Genomic DNA, 24,173 nt, shown 5'->3' on the forward strand with positions numbered 1-24,173 from the left:
GGTCGTCATGCTGGGAATGGTTATAATCGGCGGTCACTTATACGGCATAATGTGGTTTGGGATTATACTTTGCCGCCTTTACCGTATTAATGGATCAGTTTATGAAATTTGTCGGTTGAATCAATTTGATATGGCAAATACATTACAGCTTTTGTAGGTTTTCAACAAATTAAAAATTTCCTTTTCTGTCAATATCCATCAGACTTAATAAAAAATAGTACTATTCGTAATTCCAGTAATTACTTCTGTAAATATATTATACAGAGGAGATCGTAATCAATCTTATATCAATCCAAATACAGTTGGTTTAATGTTACTTTCTCCCTGAATTTCTCCGTTGCATCACCGAGTACATAATTCGTGCATAATTCGGTTACATTATAGTCATGATGAAACTCATCTTCACGGTCTCTTCTCCGGGCAGCTTGGTGCTCCCCGAAATCAGACTATTTTGATTTTGATATGAATATGAGCAGACTAACATCGGACCAAGTTTCATCATATTGCATCAATCTAGTTTAGCATGACTGTTACTGTACATTATTTAGAAGTTGAGAAACGATTACCAAGGCCTATTCGAACAAAAAAACACGTTTCACTTCTCGTTGGTCGTTTTTGGTTTGTGTTACCTAGTTTTGCTGCCAATCAATTAATGTAGCTTCTCTATGTACTCTGAGTAACGAGCAAGACTTTGCAAAGTCTACCACAACATTTTGTGAAACCTTGCTGAAGTCAAGTGCGAACCTGACTGGGCCTGTATCTCTCTGGAGTTGCACTTGCCAGCATTGAGGCGCTCTTGTAGGTCTGAGGTAAGACAGCAGCCGATCTGCTATGCGTACTTTGTGTCCGCAAAACAGGCGCGTGTGATGGCCGATGTTGTATTCGCAGTAATTCTTTTACATTTCTCTACACAGAACACTCCACACGCGGAACTCGAGTGTTCTTTCAAAACTATTAAATGACCTCTAAAAACAATCCTATTCTATGAAAATTACACCTGACTGGTCGACGCCTGGCCCAATTTCTTTTAAGTTACAGACAATGCTAATTATGCACCTTGGGTACAGTTCTTGGGATACTCGAAGTTCGATGATACTTTTCTGGTCCGTCGCTTGTGTGGAGTCATTTTGAAGTCTGTGGAGTTAAGTGAAGTTTTCATCGTGGTGTTCCTGTGAAATCAGAAATTAATGCTTTCCTACAGAGTTTGACACAAGATTTGCTGCCATTTTGAAAAGTTGGTAACATTTTGGTAATTTGTTTTTTACAGTGAAACTTTGCTTAGTGATCCAAAACTCTAATGATCGATATAAAATAGGAACGGTATGTTTGGTTGAGGTAAGGTTTGGCAAAAGTTTAAAACTTCCTGTTCGTAGGTGCCATTACCTCAAGCTCACAAAATGCAAAACTAATTTTGTAATCTTTACTATACCAAATGGTATCAGCATATCTTTGGAATTATCTCAAACAGTAAAACCAAAACTGAGAAGCTCACAACTACAAATGTGCGTAAACTCTACAATTCTGACAATATTATGATATCAAATGATTTATTTGTATTTAATTAGCAATGACTCATGAGCACGCTATTGTTGCTGTAACTCACAATTTATTTGTCAACGATAATGCCACAGATAACAAAGATAATTATGATATACGATTGCACATCTAATACTAGTATTTAACTTTTTCATTTGTACAATTCACAATATTGTATTTCAGTGGAATTCTATACAAAGTTACAAGTAACATATGTATATAGTAAATAACAGAAATGAATATAACTGCTGCTTTGCGTAAGGATATCAAAATAACAAGCCTGCCTTGTTTTCCATCATAGTCAGACTGTGATCTTGTCTTGAAGAAGACAGTGATGTCCTTCTTAGTTATGGACAATACCATTGATAGCTGTACTAAGTTTGCACATGCTTGATGAGCATGTTACCATATGAGAGGATGTTTACTTACAAAACCTGAGATTTTTTTACACTCCAAATTCGATGTTTGTTTACGTTCCATGCCATGACAAGATGGGCTATTAGGATCAATTTCAGTAGGCCATTCTCGCCAACTAGAGCTTTCTTCTGCTTCATGAACCTACGCAAACCTATTCATGGTAACATGTTTAGCTGTTGCCGTAAAGAGGCCTTGGTTTTACGACAAGGAAAGCTAGTATCACATTTTGAGTGATTATACGATGTCATTAGAGATTGCTATGTTCCAACCGATAAGAAGGCATGATGATATATATAAAGGACATATTTTGTAGTGTATCATTATGCTGGAAAATTCACAACATGACAATCTGCAGCATTGGTTAAGGCATGGTCACTCCCTGTGGACTTTGTTTTGGTTAATGCACAGCTGCAACATTTCATATACTTTCTCACATTTTCTTCTGTATATAAAATAGAGCACCCAATTCTGCTCCAAAAATCATGCTGAAATGCCCAATGTTAAATTCGTGAACTTTGCCTGTAAGCTTATGGATGAAATGTACAAGCTAAGGTTGACAAATGAATTTCAGTTCACGTGAGACAAGGACCTTGTACGTTGTACTCATTGCACTGTGTTGAGAGGGCTAATATTTTGTATTCCAACATATTTTTGGGGGAAGAATATGAAAATGCATTTAGTTTATTGAGCAAAATAAAAGAATATTATCAAAAGTTATGGCTATTGTCCTTTTAAAAATAACTCAATGGATCGGCTTCCACTTTACTGTGTTGTATGTTGCTCAGAGTGACTGTACCACTGAATGCCTTGTGGAACCTGATGTGAACAAATTTCTCATCTCCAACATGAACCTAGCGAAAGATTGGAAAAAAAGTTTTGAGAGTTCAGATATGGATCATCATGCCTCCAATACTGCTGGCAGAGTAACTCATCCTATATTCACATATGCCAACAACAAGAAAACAGAACATGTGAGTTTTATGACATTAAGATATTGATATGTAAACTTAACCCTTTCACCCCCAGTTCCCTGTATACAGGTCCAACTTTATCATAGAAAACAATGGATTTGAGACAAACCATGGTGGTGAAAGGGTTAAGGGAGTGCATAACATTCTTGTGTAAAAGGTATATGGTAACCCCTGATTCTTATACTTGATTTGGTAAGAGAATGACTGAACATTTCACCAAGGAAAGTTTGAGCAGGAGTTTTAACTTTCACAAAACAATGCTACTTTGAATGCAAAAACAGATTTCTATATTACGTCACATGAACCAGAATATTATTATAAATCTTAACATCTTTGTATGAAATTTCTATATTGTTGCAAAACATGATTCATTATAGAGAAATGCCAGTCTCTCCATGCAATAACCTGACCTTGAAGCAAGAATTGGACCAATAACACTACATTATCTTCTACAACCATTGTAAATCAATCCTTCTTGTAGAGTACATGTATATGGGAGGGCCAAATGAATATTAGCCTTTGCTACACTTGTTACAAATATCAAGATTTCAAATTATGTTTTAAATTGATAACTAAAGTAGAAAATTATTCCCACGCTCATACAGGCAGTCAAGAATCATCACAACAGATTGTAGTATCAAAGCTTATTAACCTTGACAAAGTAGTTAACTCCATTCACTAACTGGGTTGCATACAGCTTTGCTTCATAAGCGGCAAATGATGATCCAGCTTTCTCCTCAACTTCCTTTCGGATCTGTGGCAGACAAGGGTGATAAACAATGTCAAATTTATATTCAACATACTACGGAGTTTTCAATTTAGCTCGGATTCATGTTGGAAGCTTTAGCTAGGATCCATACATACGACATATTCTGCTGTAGTTTCATGATTTGCTGTGTCGTTTTAATGGTTGGGGAAAAAATCAATAAGGATCCATACTAATGTCGGCGGATGCAATGAGAGAAATCGATGGATGTACATCCGTACCAATCTGTACGACACATACAAACATGAACACATCTGGTCTGAACCTTTATAATTATATATTCATGAAGGTAGAACCATACTACGTCCATAGACTGTAGAGAACTACAGGATCTACACCACAGGGTAGAACTCACACGATACTGATACGTTCTCATTAGGGACCGTTCAGTTTTTACGGCCGGGGGGGCCGGCAAAATCTTGTCGCCGGTGTTCAAAAAAATATAGACCCCCCCTGCATTTTTCGCGAAAAAAATGATGACCCCCCCTTTGTCAGACGAAAAAATTTGATGACCCCCCCCCCCCCCCCCCCCAGAAAAATAACCAAAACCCATATGTCAAATTTACCCGTACGGTTTGCATTTGAACTCCGGTACGTGGCGCACTTTATTCGTGAAGCAGAGATGCCAGTGCACAAACTTCTCAGCCACATCCATGCAAACGTCTTTTAATTAGGACGACTGTAAGGCAATTTTTAACTTCATTTCCATAGACAACTTATGTCCATGGACATTGTATAAAGTAAACTTTATTGGAGTGGTTCGCCATAGGCAGCCCTCCGGGTAATGTCAACTTTATTCTAGTGGGTAACCAAAGGTGGCCCGCTGGTAAAAAGAGGGTCGATCATGGCCATTGCATGAAGTAAACTTTACTGAACAGGGCCGCTGAAGGCGTCCGGCCGTAAAGATGGTCATGGGGTATTACAATAAAGTAAATTTATTGTAGTGGGCCGCCGCAGGCGGCCCGCCAGTAAAGAGGGTCGACCATGGCCATTGCATAAAGTGAACTTTATTGTAGGTATTATGTTTTGAAAATGTGGTGACCCCCCCTTTCCTACCAGTGAAAAAGTGATGACCCCCCCTTCGCGGATTCCAAAATTATGATGACCCCCCCCTGGATTTTGCCGGCCCCCCCCCCCCCAGCCGTAAAAACTGAACGGTCCCTTAGTGCTGCGAAGTGCTAGAGGTCTTGTTAACTGTTCTGTTCTGAAAATCGGACGAGGAAATATTGTGTACTAGCCATGGTAGGTCAGCATAGCACAATTGTGACAATGACCGAGGGAGCGGTAGGGCTACGGATTGCAGAACTTTTATAATATAAATATTCTGTGCTCAGCCACAATGCAATGAGGAAGGGCACGGTCCAGCCTCCACCAGTACCGCAGCATGGAGCTAGATCCATGATCGCAGCAAAATAAACAGAAACGCAAGAAACGTAATACTTACTCCATCCAGAAGTTCTTGTACTTCTGCTGTAGCCGGTTCTGGCGCCTTCATACCACCTACCATTGCCATTTTGCAGTTTCGGCTGTGTTACCGCTGGGGCGTTATACGTAGATTCAATCCAAGCGCTCTATTTATGAGATTTCACATGACCTTTTTTATGAGTCACGTGTTTCAACGTCAGGTGACAATTGATCACAAAAAGGGTGACTGAACAATTAATACAAAAGCGCAACTATCGTCCTCTTCCAGCTAAAATTGACCAAGGCGGGCAACCAAAAATTTTTAAGGGTATTCGTAAAATATAATTGTACAAAAAGACTGATTTCTGTCAATGTCATTTCCTTTCTTGTTTGCTTAGTGCAAATGTACGATGGGAAACCAATCCACTGGATATAGATACGGGATATGACAAGATGTATAGCTTGCAAATATCGGAAATTATGATGGGAGAGAGAACCTCCTGGCCCTGATTCAATCTACCTAGGTGAACCTCGATATATTTACTTCTGGCAATGTATTATGTGTATTAGTTGAACGTGCCTTAGATAGAGATATGTTGCTACCAAGCTCTGTTATCTTTGGATCGTTTGTTCGAAAATTGTTTTAATCTGGGAAAAATAATTGTCAAGGAATATTTTATTGTCTTTTTCTTCAAGTAAATCATAAATTATCATTAAATAATTATGTTTCTGCGGTCTTCAACATTACCATTGAATATATGGTCGTAAAAGCTGTTGGTTGCATCTGTGCAATATCCTTGTCGAATCCACAAGTTGAAAATGTGTGACCAAAGTATTCTCGTAAAATCTCGCGTGATTTCAATTCTTCGCCATCACCACCGCGTTTTGCTTTAGCGTGAAGCGACCACAAAACGCCTAACCGACCGTCGATCAGCGTGACGATACCCTACAAGTACATGGACACAAATTGATGTCTGGAAACACCATGTTCAAGAAAAGAAGAAACGTCAACCTTAGAAGACGAGAAGAGAGCAGCGATGATGAAGATAAGGGCGATAAAATCCCGTTCATCGACGACACACCGATGGACACTGATCCTCCGTACCACACGGCCACAAGTTTGGAAAAGATGAAGAAGAAACGGTCGGATAAACTTAACCTCGGAACTAGTAGTACTTCTATAACATCAAGGTCCTCGGCGAGCAATTTGTTAAGTTTTGATGACGATGATGGTAAGTTTTCTATTGTAACTTGTGATAGATCGTAACTCGTCCTCAGTCACTACATAGTATAATCACTGGAGGTAGCACGCACTGACAGTCACAGTGCAGTGCGCTAAGTAACAGGTACCTGCATGCTGTGATATGTCAGCAACAAAGCACACCGAGCAATGGCATACCACAAAATGTTGACCAGTTCACGATTTATATGCATTAACGATGGCATATATGAAGTGAACTGGTCAAAATCGAGTGGTATACACACAACACTCTCACTGATTAACAGTATCTTTTCAAATGTGTCATAAACTTTTGAATGTTCTGGGCTCTAAGTAAAACATCATTCCTCTATGTCGAGTGCTGTATGCTTGCCTTTGGTATTCTTAAGTCGATTATGTAGACACATGTGTAAACATAAATGCAAGAAGATTCTTCTGATCATGAGTGCATTGGACAGAAAGCAGCTGCAGCAAGTTGAATGCAACTGACTTTTAATGAACGACATGGCTACTTTGAATGCTGATCTGGTGCCATAATGACTTACTACATACAGTACCTTTAGTGCTGGAAACTTCTGGTCATATCCTATACATATTTTATGCTTCAAACATCAATTTTACAGCATTGTGGTAGTCAAGGAGTAAATTTCACATTTATGGTGCTGATTCTTAATGACAACACAATTATGGCATTAATACATAACTTTTTGTCCCCCATATTTAGTCAGACTTTTTGAAATTATGCTCATAACAGTGGCAAAATTGATACTTTGTTGCCATCACAGTTATTGGTGAAAGTAAAAACACTTTCCTAGGAGTCCTACCCCAAATTGTAGCAATAAATACTGGTGCAAAAAACACAAATTTTGTCAGAACCTCTGTCAACACCGCCAATGTTTAGCATGATGCTATATTTAGTAACAAACCTACGATTGTGATCAGCACAATTGTTGATTATTGCAAAGCTTCGATTTCACGTCATGATTTAATTTTTTCACTAATTATTAACAGCTGCAGAAGAAGATGTATTTCAGATCAAGAAATCCCTCCACAACAAGAAATATGTAAAGAAATTCAAAGAAAGGCAACAAGAAGAAAAGAAAATGGTGGGAAGTAAAGTTCCGACCAAGAAAAAAACACCTGAGAGTGATTACGTAATTGATAATAGCGAGCAGATGAAAGGAGACGATGAAATCATAAATGGGAAAGAAATGGAAAAGATTTTGGAAGATAATGGGAATCTGGACCAGGAAGAGGAAGAGAAAACCCCTTTTAGTAACCTTCCGTCAGGTTGTACAGTTGTCTTTCTCGTTGTAGGCCAAGTCTATCATAAGGCCCCTCTCCCATAACACTCAAAGTGTAATTGAACTTTTGGGGATGTTTATGTTATAGTACATGCTTGTTTTGATTTAGCTTATTTCATCCAATTGATGACAATGTAGCTGTTGTTCTGCCCCAGAGATGGCTTAAGGTAGTATCATCATATTGTGTAATTATTGTATGGATACAGATGGACAAATTGACATGCAGAAGTTTTGTACACCTGTTCACCCCCAATTCCCTGTAAACAGGTCCACACTCTCCATTGATAACAATGGGATTGGGCCAAACCATGGTGGTGAAAGGGTTTTAAAGGGCTAGAAGCTGTAACTTTTGATGATTTTTTTTCACTATTTTTGTTTTGTATGTCAATTGCAAGTTCTCGTTCTCCTCCCCAAAGCATGTTGAAACACAAGTATGTAGCTTTTCAACGCAGCGTCTGTATATGTGTAAAATGCACTAGTGTTGTTTACATTTGAATTTCAATCCAGATCAGAATTCACTTGTTGACAATAACAATGCAGTCTGCACTTCGTCAGGCTAAGTTGACAAGCTCCACACTGTGTATCTCAACAAACTTTTGGGAGTAGAACAAGAAAGTGTAGTCGACATTAAAAACAAAATAGTTAAAAAAAACCATAAAAAGTTACAGCTACTGGCTGACACTTTCATAATAGGGGAGTTGGGGGTAAAAAGTACTATATTCTCATCCACACACATGTTGATCTAGACTACATGTAGCTGCGTCAGCCTTATTTCGTATGTTCATGTCAAAAAATATCGCAATTGAGAGTGAATTTTCCTCAGTAGAAAATGTAAAATTCTGTTGCATCACATGTGTACACACTTTACAATTCTGAACTGTGAAGTCATTGCCTTCATCTTCCTGCATGTCGGAATTATCAGTACATACAAATGGTCCTGCTCTGCTGTTTTTATGTGGGTAGTTGCATCTTGTGAACTCAAAAGTTCAAAAACCACATGTAAAATGAAAGAAATGCGTAGCCATGTCATTTTTTGTAAGAAAACTATGATAAAACAAAGCAATGATAGAATGTTACTCGGAGAACTGACCATGTTACATGTATCTATGTGTAAACAAACATATTATAGAACCATTCAAACACACATGTGTGACTGGGCCTTGCAGGCAGTATTTCAACTTCAATACAAAAGTGTGTCCCATAGAGGTTGATGTATGTACACATAGGATTTTAGATATTCAAGGTTTTAAATTTACAAAATTATTTAAAAAAAACTGAATGATAAAATTTGCATATTCTGTAGACCAGCGTTCTCACCAGGCCGCGATTCCGCGACATTCTCGCGTATTTTTCTGTTTTGTCGCAGATTTCTTGGGTGTGCGCGCCAATAGTGGCGCGCCTTTGAAATTATAAACTTTCGTGGTGCCAGCCGTACGGCCGGCCGGCCGTATCATACAGCCAATACTTTTCACCATGGACGTAAATGATTGACGCGAGTAATTACACTTCCTGGTTGAAACCGAGGCAATCTGGAGGCAATACCCGTCAGAGGGCGTACTTAAGCCACAGTCACTTGTGATTCGATACATGATGGCCGATGTGTGGATGCATTACGTATACCACACAGCGGCCGTCGTGTATTGAACCACACGAGACTGTGGTAGTCTGACGCACTGGACGTGTTCGCCTTGCATGCATACCGGTACATGTCCACGGAATTCGCGGAAGCTGGAGGCGTCATGGGCACGATAAATATTTTCATAGGCTACGACAACAATAATCCGAACTACGAAAACACAAGAATGTAAAGCTTGTATATCCCTAAGGAATTACATGAACATTTTTCGAAAACAACGAACTCGAAGCTGGTAGCATTATACTGTGATTTCCGCATGGCAACCAGGGTCTTGACGGGAACGACGTTATAGTGTTCGTGCCGTTGAGATTCAGTGAATTTTTGTTCTCGAAAAATAACGCACTTTGTCTGAGATAATTTTTAGGTCTTTGCTATGTTTGGAATCATGTATAAACTTCGCGGGAGATACGTGTTGTGTGATGTTATCAGGCATTTGCTCCGTTCCTCGCCCACGTGACCTAGTACCTACGACTGGAAATGATCGACAACTGGCCCACTGCCGATTGATAATATTATTCCAAAAGTAGTTCCGAGGTTTAAATGTGGAATAGTTGGAGGAAAGTTCTCTTATTATGCAAAAAATTATCAATTCTTGGCTTGCGCATGTGATAAGTATATTATTCCAGGCGAACTATACGTGAGAACATGGACGTCTTTTTTCCATGCCTCAATCAATTGACAAAATTTGTAGCCTTGGCTGGCGACCAAAATTTCACGTCAAAAGTTGATGATTGTTTACAAACATCATAGGGATATGTTTTCCTGATCTAAATAAATGCTGACTTGGCCTGTTCCTTCTGCTGGTTGTGAAAGGGGTTTAGTGTGCGAAAAAAGTAACTATAAATGACAGGAATCAACTGGGAGCTGAACGGCTGGACACTCTAGCAACTACTGTTATCGTAGAGGGCCCCAAATGGACTTTCACACTGGAAAGAACGAAAGTCCCATAGACTTTTCATTAAAAGGCACTGATATTCAATATCAGTTGATATGTTCACCGAATGTTTACAAAAAAGTTGTTAAGTTGAATGAGTTGTTGAGTCCTTTATTTTTTCCATGCATAGAATAAGGTTGTATTTGCAGTTTGACTTTTTTACATATTTATATATTGTCTCACAAAAATCATCCGTTGTCCCGCTTTTTTGGTCAGCGGGACAAAATGTCCCCACAAAATTTTTTTTCTGGTGAGAACACTATATTCTGTAGACGAGGTTACGCAAGTGTAACTTACATGTACTTTATTGTAACAAAGCCCTACTGGGGTTGTAGAACAATGGAATTCACTTGTGCAGTGGTGTTAGTCTTTCCAAAGTGGAAAGCAGATTTACCTACCATCACTCTGCCATAATATCAATATCATCACTAAAACACATGCCTTTCTGTACCATTAGGTGTGATACCAGATGCAGCCATGATCCATGCCGCTAGAAAAAGGCGTCAAATGGCCCGAGAAATGGGAGACACCTTCATACCACTGCCGGTGGATGACACGCAAAGATTTGAGTCCAATTCATCCAGATTGATTCGAGATGATGACAACGATCGCAGCGATAATGAAGAGGAAGATGAAGATGAAAGGATAAGTTTTACTGTTCGACCAGAGATGACACAGAGGCAGAAAGTCATTGAAGCAATTGAGCAAGGTATGTGCCCCATTAAAAAAAACTAGCCACATAACTTTTTGGCGACATTATTGCCTTTCTATGTAGGCGAATAGGGTCTGCTGTTGACCATTAGAAAAAACAATAATTAAAGTAGGGCTTTTGTATTTTATCCTTGACTTTATGATATTGAGGATTTTCAGTTTCATAGTTTTCCTTCTTACATTTGCAAATATTTTTGCAAGTTTTCACCACAAATATATAAATCATCCCTGTTCTTTTAGCAAATGAAAATTCAAATAAGAAGCTATGGCTTTTATTTTTAAGTCTTTGAAATTCATTTATTATCATGGGTGCGCTTAAAACTTGTACCAGTATGATTTAGGAATTGTGAATTTGTGCAAATCAATGTCATTTAAGATCTTGAAGTCCCCAAACAGCTACAAATTGGGATACATCTTCATGTGGGAATTGTACAGGACAGTATTTCTTTCAGTAATAGTTAGTGTTGGTTCTTTCATTGGCATGACAGACAGCGAAGACAGTGAAAAGGAACACGATGAGGAACTGCAGAGGTGGGAACAAGAACAAATCAAGAAAGGGACAAGTGTACCTCAGGTAAGCATAGTTAGCAATAGTTATTAGCTGTTAGAAAGGAAATAATCTGTCTATATTGCCTATCGTCAGCCATAACAGAGTCAAAGGCATCAAGTTTATTGGACATAAAAAGCTGTTGACAAGTCACAAAGTGAGTTGCTACGTAATAGGTAGTCTAAAAGACTGTAAATTATTGATAGTTGTGAGTATTTCCATAATATTTAGAGAGACTGAAGAATATCGATAAACAAGCATTGGAATTTCAGCTGAAAGTTTAGCAGATTGTTTTTGTGAATACCTGTACATATAACCACATTGAGCTGTTGAAAAATGAACCCTTTGAAATAAACCTGCAGCTGGTACTTTTCCACCTTAAGATAAGGTGTGGTTATCTATTCATTGGAAATGTTATCCTTGTTGAAACAAAATATTTGACTGCAGCATTTGGGGAGTGGTAGTCTACTAGATTACTGAAACAAAAAGTAACAACAGCACAATGAAGTTTTTACATCAGCTAATACTTGTGATGAGGTAAATGTTCATTATAGCTACATGTAACCATGGACTAGCCCACTTGCAGATTTGATTCTGAATTTTTTCAAGACGTTCTAATAAACCGGCCAAGAAAAAAACATGAAAATGTTTATTCTTTATATTACCATCACCGTCTCATTCCGTTGATATCTAGATTCAAGAAAAGATGGATGAGCAGTCGTCGTACTTGTATCAAAACTACGGATACGGAGACCCGCAATCTGCACGTGGCAACGCTCTGGGACTGCCACCTCCCCTGATGAGCATTGACCCCTTCAACATGGCCAGCAACAGTAACAGTGCCGCAGGAAGTCCAAGCCAAAGTTTCAGCTCAGTGCACATGCCGCCCAAAGATTTGCCCTCTGTTTCTTTAGATCAGGTTAAAAAACAACTGAAGGACAGGTAGATATGTTTATCTGTGTTTGAATTCTCCAGAATCAATGGGCTGTTTTTTTACCGGCTGTTGGGTCCCACTGACTCTGTATTTAACCTTTCCTTCACCTCCACTCAGCTCAGCGCACAAATCCACTGTTTGTGCCATCCAGTTGGTCCTGTATAAATGGAGCATTTGGGTGTAAAATTTATGCATCTGTTTCTTTATTCCACTCAATCTATCCGGCAAGAATTGTTCATTGATCTTTGCATGTTCCGGATTATCCTAATGATTCCTTGTATTTAGATTTCTTTTTCTCAATATAACTGATTTACTAAACTGGGAAAAGTTGACAGTGAGTGCCGGTGATGCTCTGTCCAAATGTTCAGTATACGAAACCTGGGTGCCTGTGATGCGAAACTACTACAGTAAAATTTCAAACACACTTGTCACTTTAACACTGCAAAGATAAAATATATTTCATTTTAACAGCAAAAGCAGAGGACTGGAAGTTAATGTTGGAGTCTGCTAGCTAATGACCATCTCAAAGTTTGATCCAGTGTATTACTGATAGGCAGAAATTAATTTATTTCATTCACGGCAAGAAATGAACAACAATTGTGTGGGATATATTGCATTGACAGTTTTTGATTCGTACAAGAAGTATTTCTGCGTGTGGTTCATAAGAATGATCAGAGTACACACCTGTATGGAGGAAGAGATCTCTATATCAAAATTATTGCTATGAGAGATGACATTTTCTCTCAGAATGTACTGGCTTGTTTTCACCCACTTCACAGATGCAAAATTCTACAATCGCAGAGATCAACAATAACATAGAATAATCTAAGATTCAGTACTTTTGTTACACTCTTAATAGGATTCAAACACAATAGACGTGTATTCAATGTAAATCAAATGTAAAACCACTGAAATTATTTGTGATCACATTTTTATGGATCAGGAAGATAACTAGTGATGGCATTATATAAAAATATATGTATTCCTTCAAATATAATAGGTTATTTAAATTTCCACACTTCTAGTATGTAATGCTCTGTCTATTCGGATGTTAAGAGAAATCTGTCAATGGTAAGGTAAAACTAATATTTCACCAAACTTTCCTCGTCAGGAATGACTAAACCCTCGGAAATCAGGGAATATTCTTTGAAAAGAGACTGATTTCATGAGGTGTTTGGTAATGAAAAACAAAGCATGGGCTTTCTCTTGATACACCTAAGCTAAAATGGCTGTTCTTCCCTGCTGTGTGCTTCCAACATTCATAATCTAGTAGTAGTAGTAGGAGTGGTACTGTTGCATTGTGTTGCATTTATGTTTGGGTCAGTTGCATTGCCTTTGTAGGGGGGTTTTCACTCCAACAGGTTTCAGAGACGAAAACACTTCCTTTCTGCTTCCCTAAAACCATTACTGTAGGCTTGAGAGCCTGGAGCAAGTTAACAGGGCACACCAGCGAGAGATGGACCAGGTGGTGGACAATTTATCATCGTCGGAAGAGAACACGGAGAGGTTGAAGTCATCGTTTGGGGACATGGAGAGGCAGTACAAGTTCTTTCAAGAGATGAGGGGGTATGTCAGAGACTTGGTAGAGTGTCTCAATGCCAAGGTGCGTCTCCATAGCCGTGGGGGATTTTCCATGGGATGGGCTTCCTCCTCACCGTCCTCTCACTGTCCAGGGATGGGTTGTCATATTTTTTTGACTCTCTCATATTTGTGTAGTACCTATACCCTTCTGTCTGTCCAACTTATCCTGGTAATATGAGTTGTTGTGCTTTAAACAGCTCTTTTATGTAAGATTTGATCATAGTACATCACTTTATATGTCCGGGGACCTGAAATGTCGATTAGAGTCGTCAGTTTCAAATACCATACCAAAGAAACACCACCCTCCCTTTAAAAAAATCAAGGCATTTTTTGAAAACCCCTTGGTAAAACCACCAATATTCGATGGGGCTGTTTAACACAAGTATTATGATGTTAATCGTCCTTCATTGTGACATCTAGATACAGAAGTCCCATAGTTTATCCTATCAATTCACAACTGTTTTCTCACCAACTTGTTTTTCAAGGTAAATTGATGTGAGATAAAAATACAAGTGTGCAGTGATCTCATACAATGGGCAATATCAAGTGTTGTGAGGGCCATTCTCTCGGAACACAGCTGCTGTAAGCCAGTGTTTTCTGTCGCTGTAACAGAGAGTTTCAGTATTAGAATCTACCATCAGCCAAGAATAAAAAGTGTGTCTGTGAAGTTTTTGCCTTCTAATTTGGTAGATGTACTGATTCCGGTTTTACACAATATTGTTTTAGTTTACAGAAACCAAAACCATATTGAAATTCCATACTGCCCTGGAAATTCCTTGAGTGTCATAACTTGTGCTCCGCATTTGATAGGGCGTGTTGCTACAAAAAGAATCCAGTTTTAATATTTCATGGGACAATTTTTTCACAAATATCACACAATACACATACATTGAAAGATAACACAGAAACATTATAAACTGACAGTAATCTTTGTCAGTTTTCCAGCAAGCCATAGTGACATCACCAAGAAATCAACAAAAATCATAACCTGTAAACCATCCACAATTCCAAAAATGAGGACAATATTGAAATTTAACATACAAAAAATACAGAAGCCAAGAAACTTTAAAACTGCATATTTCACTGAGCTTTCTGTATTCTATTTCAAACAAAACCTCCCTAAACTTTTGCAAATGAGTAACATGCAAAGTTTCTGTAATAATGAAAAGGGTTTCTCATGTGTAGACTGGAAGATGTGTTTCTTGAGGGTGCTCCTTGAACTCAAAGTGAAGTGCTACAATTTATAGCAGTTTATGGAGAAACACAACTGGGTACTTTTGTGTCAAATACTGTCAGCCATTAATATTACACAGTTGCTGTTTCTTTTTCCCTGTAAAAACCATTGTTCTTACCATTTCACTACAATAGCTCGACATTATATTTATCATCACCAAGTCCAAAAAGTGTTCACTAGTTTAAGTGAGGTGGCTTCTGTACAATACCGCAGGTACGTTTCTAGTGCTCTATGGCTTGCTGAAGAATTCCATGAAAGCTTTCAGTGTATTCTCATTTTGGTTTTTTTTCTCTTTCTCCGACATTCTCTGATCTAGGTGCCGGTGATAAACTCCCTGGAAACACAGATGCACAACCTGAGAAAGCAGGCGGCAAACAAGCTGGTGCTGAGACGGCAAGAGGACATCAAGGACCAGTCGGAGGATTTCACAGCCAAAGGAAGCAAGGCTGCGGCAGCGCCAAATCTGGACGCCCACGGCAGAACCAAGTCTAACAAGGAGAGCAATGCCAAACAGAGAAGACAGGCTGAAAGAGAAGGAAGGAGGTAGTGACATGTTGAGACCTTGTCATCCCCATTTCTTGAAGTACTTTGGAATGTTCCTTTTGTTGTTCAGTCACTGAGTAGCTGAAATGGGATGGGAAGCACGGGGATGGTGTATTGTATGCACCTGAATTCCAACCCATCAGATATAAGTTAGCCAGTTTGTGATGAAATAACCAAGACTTAAAATCTTTCTTCCATTTTCATCAATGTGTAGGACGCAGGAATATTGTTTTTAACTTTTGATATTTTCCTGTATTGGATGTGTTCACCTACTATGCTTGTTCTGTGTATGAACAAAATATGTGAATTTTAAAAAAATTGTGTGAATTTTGAGCAAAATTTTTGAATTTTCAATGCAGTTCAGTTCAACAGAAGTTTTCAATCTGTGTCAGATAGGTTTGGAGAAGCAAATTCCCATGGCAACAACAGCAGTATGCATTATACCATGGACAACTCCACTATCTAAGATTATACATATAATGGTGTTTGACCTAGCATGATATTCAGTGTTTTGACGTCCCTGAGGAAGTGGAACAACATTTTTTCTCTGTATGAAGAACGTAGATATCTGGCAAATCAAAATTTGAAGACTGCGACTTGTATACAAGCAGTGTGGAAAATTCATGAAAAACAAGACATACCATAGAATAACTTTGAGAATTTGCTGGTCTGAGCAAACCAGTAGGTGCTCTAATAATAACGTATGCATACCATATACCTCTGGTATGCCATACCTCTGTTCTAAACAAACCAAAAATTGGCAATAATTTTCATGTGCTTGTTCATGTACTGAGCCAAAAATTTACAAGCCTGAAGCAGGTGGCTCTTACATTGTTTTTAAAACAGCATGTTTCTGATTCATTCCTGATTTTCTTTCACAGAGCGCGAAGGAAACGTAGTCGACAATCAGTTGGTACCGATCATGAACACTATGATGGATTATCCAGTGATGATGAAGTTCCAGACAGTGAAACTGCAAGATTTCTTGCAGAAACAGGTAAATGTCAACCCAGCCATTCCCAGCATCCTTCTTTGTAGGTTCAACCATGCTGTTTACAGTTTTAGAGCCAAAGTCAATTTTTATCACCTTTAAGAAATATAACAGACAGTTTTTTCAGATCCAGAAAATTTCTTTTCAGATTTGCCAAGATTTTGACAAAAAACTGTAGCCAATAAAATTTATGTCTCTTTGGTCCAAATTTCCAAAATAATTATAGAAATTTTGATGAAAAGTGGTTAAATGTTGCACTTGCATTTAGGTGGGAAAAAATTACATCACTCAAAGGGTTAACAACAATGAGATGGAAATAAAATTTGGTAATGATGTCTGTTTATTGTGGTGGAAGAAGCGAAATCAATGAAACTTGTCATTGCAAGATAACATAAGTAGTGTTTTCAATATATATCTTTCATTTCACACTTGGCAGATACTTTGCAAAACTCACTACATCCCCAAAAAGTTGGAAAATATTCTCCATGAAACATTTTGAGCGGATGCCTTGTGTCTAAAATTATATACTTACTCATGTCAATGGCATTTTGTCTAAGTGGTATACAGGAGACTCTGTCAGTAGAGATAAGACTATTGAGGATGCGAGTGATTACATTTATCAAAGATGGACAAAGTGAGGCTATCGCAAAGCTGCAAATCGCCAAAACCAGGATAGTTAAATATTTCCAAAGTATATTATCTAGAATAGATTTATATTTTCAACCTTGACAAAGTTTAAAGAGAACTTGACTTTACTCGTCATCTTGTTGCTTTCAGAGAGAATTACGGAAAGTGCTGCAAATCTTTTTGAGGATGTTATAGAAGAGTTTTCATCCTTTCGTGGTATCAAGCCACACTTTGAGAGATGGAAATATCACTTCTCAGAAACCTACACCGAAGCCTACATATCATTGTGTTTGCCAAAATTATTTTCACCATTTGTAAGGTTGCAATTAATAGGCTGGAATCCATTAGATGTAAGTCAATCAATATTCTTTGTTTATTCATGTAATTGTTCTTTTTTATTAGCTAAGCATATAATTCTATTATATAGATTGTAAATCATATATTTTTAACAGGTATGATTGTGGTAACACTGTAACAGTAGGTTACTATGGGAGTAGACCTGTGACCACAATTGTATTGCATGTGTGTCTGGTAACATCTTCATTGTTTGTCCTTCATTTGGTGCAAACACATTTCCGTTTCAATAAATGAGTGCTCTTATTTGTTCAAGAATGACATGATAAAAAACATGTTTTCTCTGAAAAATGATTTGTGCATCAGAAGACTTGGCAAAATCTTTGCTATGACACTTGTCTTTTCCCAGGGGGCCTCTCTAATCACTATTGTTAAACAACTAGACCCCCTAACATTGTGTTGACTTCTACAATTGTAAGCATTGGCCCAGTATTGGTGCAACATGATGAATGAGAAATATCTGACTTAGTCATCCCTCTATGTCATGTACGGCGGAAGGAGCGATTAGGATGCTGGGTTTGGAAAGTCTGGCATATATTTCTTCTCTATATGTATGGGTTGTCTGTCATTCTGTCACAAATATTTGAGACATACAGCACAAAGTGTTGTTTTAACTGATGGACACTCAGACTGTTAGCTGTGAGCTGAAGATGTACATCGGTTAGAATAGACAGTCAACCTGAACCTAAGACTTGAGTAAGTAAATGAATAAAAAATAAACAAATAAATATATAAATGGTTCATTCATTCACCGACTTTTATATTGATTGCTGAATCTACATTTCCTTGCAGGAAAACGCTGCTGATTTTGAACAAATGGAATGGTTTGAAACATTGATGTATTACGGATTCAGAGAAGGAGAAGGAATTGAAAGGAGTGACCCCGATGTGAAACTGATGCCTGGCCTGGTGGAAAAAGTAGTTCTACCAAAGATAACGTGTAAGTAGTTTCATGTCTGTGAGTGAAGTAACGAGGGAGGGTGGGAATAGCCATGGAACACAGACACAGCAGAGGGAGAGAGACACTGGAGGAGAGGGGACACAGAGGAGTATGAAAGAGGGGAAAGAGGACAAAAATTTCAGGATGGTATAGAACATACGAAAAACGTGCTCCTTCATAAGCAGGCTAAGTTCATTGGCATTATGTTCAACAGGATAACTTTACTTGGAGACATAGAATGTTAATGAGGGGATGAGCATTAACCCTTTGAACTCTGGCCCCCTGGTGACCTTTGACATCATGAGGAGATAACGGCTTAAGAAGGTGTGAAAGGTTGACAGATGAAGGTTTGACACAGTTGCCTATGTCAAAGTAACGGAGACTCCTATGGATAGAAAGACAGGCAGACAGGAACACAGAGAGATACAAACATACAAAAACAGACACACAATATAGGTTGAATATATAATGGAAGATTTTCTGGAAATTAAAGTTTTCAATCAGCGTGTACACACTTGCCATGATTAAACGATTTACTATTTTCTTACAGATTTAGTAGAGAATGTATGGGATCCAATGTCATCCACACAAACACACAGGCTGGTAGAGTTCATCCATAAAATAGCTGACGACTACCCGACGGTGTCTGCAGATAATAAACACACACAGGTAAGATAATTTGATCATCATAAACGTCACTTCATTGTCACTGTGAAGGTATAATGCACCTTGCTGGGAACTGATTTTAGGACTCAATTTTGCAATACATCGCCAGTCTACTGCTAGAGGAAACTAAGTATGAAACGCTGTGGAGTAGCTTAAATGTTCACTGTCTTGTTTTTTTTGTGAAAATTGAAAATTAAATGTTTCTCCATGGAGTTAAAACAGGGATGTCAGCTGGAAAATTTATGTAATTTGTCTCTCTAGTTCTGCAAGATAGTACCAAAGTCTGCACGCTTACCACTTATTATTGATTTTGAAAGAGAATGGTTTAAAGTTTTCTTGAGGAAAGTTTGAACAAAAGAATAATCTGTTAGCTTACAGGTGTACACTACCTTAAGGTGAAAACTTTTCTATTGTCAATTTCTGTCATCGCATATAAAGATGATAGCGAGAAATGTTTCGCAGATATTTAATTTATTGTCACCCTTTTTTGTAGAAACTTTGTTTCATTAGTATATTTAGGTGATGTTTCATGTTCATACACTGAAGTTACAACTCTGTTATCCTAGATGTTTGTGTGTATTACACTGACTGTTTTTCTCTGTTACAGAACTTACTCAAAGCTATTGTTGACAGAATGAGGAAAACACTTGATGATGATGTCTATGTTCCTCTTTTCCCCAAAACGTAAGTACATGTACCATGAGTAAGTTGTCTATATTGATTGTCTCTGAAACCATCTTTTCCAGTTTATAAATACACCAGCATGTATACACGTATTTGTATGAACTATGGCTTATTGAGAAGACCGTAGTATTGAAGTTAGTTTTGAGAAAAGCTTTGACCAAGTTGTGATCCTGAAAGCTTTCATAGAAAGTCTGAAAACAGTGCATGCATGTAGCATAGGTGTTTCCAAGTTGATACAGTGCATGCATGTAGCATAGGCATTTCCAATTGATATAGAGCAGCATTTGACAGAGGTTGATAATGTATAATGAAATTATGATGAGCTGGTCCTTCCATGGTCAGGTGTTTTGTAATCAGTGAATAGCTGCAGCCTTCAGGTGTGCTTCTGTCAGAAAAGTGCTGCATCCAGGATAACTGGATGAGTGCATCATACATAATACATTGAATAGCTTTAGACCTCAGTTGGTTTGGTCAGAAAAGTATTGCATCGGGGGTGGCTGGACCAGTGCAATCATATATAACTCAGTGAACAGCTTCAGACTTCAGGTGCGTTTTAGTCAGAAAAGTGTCACATGTAGGGTATTGTAACTGGATGAGTGCATCCTGTATAACTGGATGGTAAAATCAGTGTTGATTTTTCACTGGCTGATAGATCAACCACATTGTCACTGCTTATATCCATGATATTTTCAATAAAAGCGTGACCTTCCTCAACTTTCAGGTTACTAGACAACAGAGCCTCAGGGGCCAATGCTTTCTTGCAGAGACAGTTCTGGTCCTGTGTGAAGGTAGGTATTTGCTTCATTTGTCATAATAAACCTTTCTCTACACACTACCTTCCACATTTCAGTTATTTTTACACTGGAACTTCTTTGTACACATCCACTCTTCATTCTTATACTCAACAAGTTGACACAGAAAATTTTCTATGATTTGATTGCAAGTCAGCCAGATAAGGGATAGTTATAACTTGTTTTGTAAGTTCTGAATTTGATGGATATTGACCACACACTAATGTATTGGCCCAAACACATTGTTATCAATGTCGAGTGCGGACCTGTTTAAGTGATATATGGGAGGACGGGTTAAATGTTTCTGCTTGAAAGTAGGAGATAACGTGACAAAATCGGGATGCTTTCTGAGTTCACCATTCAAAGTCTAAATAACCAACCATTCTCACAACACATTTCTCATCATCTGTAGTGTGTAAACTTTAGATCAGATCCCAAAACAAGCTGTACTCAAATTATTTTTTTAAGCATGTCCAGTGCATTTGTAGCACTTCAATATTTCCATTCGTGTCTTACAGCTTCTTGGTAATATCTTGTCATGGAATGGTATAGTATCATCTGGAGTCCTGCAGGAATTAGCGCTAGATGGACTGCTCAACAGATATCTGTTACTGTCACTTCAGAACACTGATGTCACCGATGACAGTATAGTCAAGTGTCAAAGGGTAAGGGCAATAGTCTGCTAAGCTATTTCACTGTATTCAACAGATATATGTTACTGTCACTTCAAAACACTGATGTCACTGATGACAGTATAGTCAAGTGTCAAAGGGTAAGGGCAATAGTCTGCTAAGCTATTTCACTGTATTCAACAGATATATGTTACTGTCACTTCAAAACACTGATGTCACTGATGACAGTATAGTCAAGTGTCAAAGGGTAAGGGCAATAGTCTGCCAAACTATTTCACTGTGATCAGATGTGTCTGCTGGTCATGTTATATTACAAAGTCTTGATATCTTAAGTTAACCGTCTGAGCGCCAAAGTCAATTTTGTCGCCTCTATAAAATGCACTCCAGTCAATTTTTCTCTGATTTTTGCCACAATTTTGATTAAAAACTGTAGCCAATGAAATTTTATGTCCATTTGGTCAAAAATTATCAAAAAATTACAGAAAAATTCATAAAAATTAGTAAAATGTTGGACTAAAATTTTGGTGGGGAAAAAAATTACAGCACTCAAAGGGTTATAGAGAATATCAGTTGCACCAAACTGGAGCTGAATTGCATGGACAATTGAACGAAAGGCTTTTGCTTGTCTGTTGAGTGTCTGTCAGTTTTGTCACCTCTATGAAATATAACCACCCTGATAATTTTTTTCCAGATCTAGACAATTTCTTTTTTCAGATTTTCCCAAAAATTTTGATCAAAACCTGTAGCCAATAAAAAGTTTTGTCCACTCAGTCTAAAATTATCGAAAAATTAAAGAAATTTCATAAAAATTGGCAAATGTCGCACTAAAATTTTTGTGGGAAAAATTACAGCACTCAAAGGGTAAAAACAATTGAGGGGTTGGTGGGGACCCATATGAAACACTTGTTGACAGAACAGATACCTGCATTTTCATAGCTCTGTGCATTTTTAGAGTTTTCATGTGACTGTACAATTGTTCAAAATGCTCTTTTCAAGCCATCGTCTGCACAGAAAAAGTATCCCAAGGGGCAGAAATCGTGTACTAGACCATTGACCAAGCACAGATTGAATACATCAAGCAAAAGTCTCTGTCTATATATTCAACCTATAATTTCCTTTCTACAGATTATATCAACATTTCCAAAGCAGTGGTTTTCTGACCTTAAAGGTGACTCAACGGTGAGACAGCTGGAGAATCTGTGTAGATATTTACGCCATGCTGTCAGTGTAATACATGCAAATGCAATGGCTGCTTCTGATACAGAAAAGAGGAAAACACTGTAAGTTATGATATTCATCTCTTTAATCCACATTTAACATAGAATGGTTATATAGCTGTCAGGATATGAGAAATCAGCTGGCAAAAAACAACTGGCTGTCAGTTTAAGTTTGTCAGCTGTGGAAATTTTTAATTTAGTAAAAAATCAGGACATTTTGCACAAACTTTATGTGCTCACATACTTGTAACTGCCAATACTTTAATTTTTGCCACCTGTAACCAAAATATTCTACACTCCTGGAAATCATTAAACAGTTCTTTCATGCATTGTTTACATACACCAAAATAATCAGTCAATAATGGCTGCCTTTGTAAATATCAGAAATCTCAGAAATTTGGTAACAAATGATTTTCCAGTACACTGTTTGTCCAAAATTAGGGCACGTAAAATCTGTTGGGTATTCAGCATGTTAAAAAGTGGCCGATGGAATTGGTTCTCATTGTGTATTCAAGTAATGTGGTACACTTCACTCTGAACAAACAATACGTCTCTATTGTGCTTTATTGCTGTTTAGTCCAATTAATATGTGCTTTTCAGTGAAAATGCTTATATCTTCCAAAAGATTTCTGGCTTGTGTAGACAGTTTACATTTTCAAAATTGGCATGAATAATTTTACTAACCAAAAAAAGATGCAGTGCCTGTCCTTTGTTGGTGGACTAAATAATGGGAAAGGAATTTCACTATGTATAATTAGGCCCTAGGATTGAAAAAAAGACATACAAATTTCTACTCTGTGTTCGAAAGATCTATTAATTTAACTTGAACTTCAATGGAAATAATAGCCAGCTTTTCTTTTCATTGTGTATTTATTCCAAATTGATAGGGAAATCTACTTAGAAATCCATCAGCTACCTGTAGAGGAAGAAAGTGACACTTTCGTTTGTATTTATTTGTTTTCAGGAGCAGCATGAAAGCAGTCATAAAGGTTTTAGTGAAAATACATGCCATGGACCACGCCCTCGCAGTCGCAGGGGAGTACAGCCTCCGAGACATGCAAAATATACTGAAAAATGACTGATGCCAGTACCAACCTCTGTCTTCAATCTCAGCCCCTATCCACCATGTGTACCTCGAGAGATGCTCTATTTGTGCAGCTAAAATAAATATTTGGAACAATCTTGTCAGGAAACTTCTTTGAGCTGATGAACACCGTTGTTCAAGAGGGAGAAAGAGCTAGTGAGATAGAGAGATGTTATGATTGTAGGCAGCGTTGGTTTCTCAGAAACTCAACCATAGAATGACAGCTGCAGAGGACACAGGCTCAAAGTTGCAAAGGCCCTTCAGAGAGACAACATTATTGTGAACTGGGACAGTGTATTTTGTGCCGATATGCCAGTGATTGCATCAGGAAGGGCAAGCAGACAAACTGCAAAAGTATTACAAAGGATATCAGTGCCACGTTTTTGCCCTGGAACAACAGAAAGGATTAAATGGGCATGCAAAGGAAATATCACATCATTTTGTTTGTGT

At 38.0% G+C, this 24,173-nt stretch overlaps 3 protein-coding genes across 3 annotated transcripts in view; 1 reads left to right on the plus strand and 2 right to left on the minus strand.

Moving 5' to 3' along the window:
• Nucleotides 1-24,173, minus strand: part of LOC139142158 (biotin--protein ligase-like) — a 635,662-nt gene that overhangs the window by 351,414 nt on the left and 260,075 nt on the right. The gene's annotated exons all lie outside the window — the stretch shown is intronic.
• On the minus strand, nt 1,580-5,329 carry LOC139142152 (cystatin-B-like). The gene is made up of 3 exons (XM_070712000.1): nt 5,135-5,329; nt 3,577-3,678; nt 1,580-2,804 (listed from the first exon to the last, which is right to left on the minus strand). The coding sequence occupies exons 1-3, from the start codon at nt 5,201-5,203 to the stop codon at nt 2,685-2,687; spliced, it is 291 nt and encodes a 96-aa protein (XP_070568101.1). The 5' UTR covers nt 5,204-5,329; the 3' UTR covers nt 1,580-2,684.
• Nucleotides 5,958-23,902, plus strand: LOC139142150 (PAX3- and PAX7-binding protein 1-like). The gene is made up of 16 exons (XM_070711998.1): nt 5,958-6,326; nt 7,325-7,603; nt 10,645-10,896; nt 11,387-11,472; nt 12,140-12,387; nt 13,793-13,982; nt 15,511-15,737; nt 16,619-16,734; nt 17,506-17,705; nt 18,502-18,649; nt 19,200-19,318; nt 19,923-19,999; nt 20,721-20,787; nt 21,309-21,455; nt 22,548-22,702; nt 23,604-23,902. The coding sequence occupies exons 1-16, from the start codon at nt 6,065-6,067 to the stop codon at nt 23,719-23,721; spliced, it is 2,691 nt and encodes an 896-aa protein (XP_070568099.1). The 5' UTR covers nt 5,958-6,064; the 3' UTR covers nt 23,722-23,902.

The sequence above is a fragment of the Ptychodera flava genome, chromosome 10 (assembly GCF_041260155.1).
Source record: "Ptychodera flava strain L36383 chromosome 10, AS_Pfla_20210202, whole genome shotgun sequence".
Taxonomy (NCBI): domain Eukaryota; kingdom Metazoa; phylum Hemichordata; class Enteropneusta; family Ptychoderidae; genus Ptychodera; species Ptychodera flava.

What these genes read in the sequence shown, in the direction of transcription:
- LOC139142152 (XM_070712000.1), bottom strand. Translation starts at nt 5,203, where the DNA reads ATGGCAATGGTAGGTGGTATGAAGGCGCCAGAACCGGCTACAGCAGAA. An exon ending in TACAAGAACTTCTGGATGGA is followed by an intron (nt 3,679 to 5,134) that starts GTAAGTATTACG and finishes TGTCTGCCACAG; the next exon opens with ATCCGAAAGGAAGTTGAGGA. An exon ending in GAGTTAACTACTTTGTCAAG is followed by an intron (nt 2,805 to 3,576) that starts GTTAATAAGCTT and finishes ATCTTTCGCTAG; the next exon opens with GTTCATGTTGGAGATGAGAA.
- LOC139142150 (XM_070711998.1), top strand. Translation starts at nt 6,065, where the DNA reads ATGTCTGGAAACACCATGTTCAAGAAAAGAAGAAACGTCAACCTTAGA. An exon ending in TTTTAGTAACCTTCCGTCAG is followed by an intron (nt 7,604 to 10,644) that starts GTTGTACAGTTG and finishes CTGTACCATTAG; the next exon opens with GTGTGATACCAGATGCAGCC. An exon ending in AGTTCTACCAAAGATAACGT is followed by an intron (nt 18,650 to 19,199) that starts GTAAGTAGTTTC and finishes ATTTTCTTACAG; the next exon opens with ATTTAGTAGAGAATGTATGG.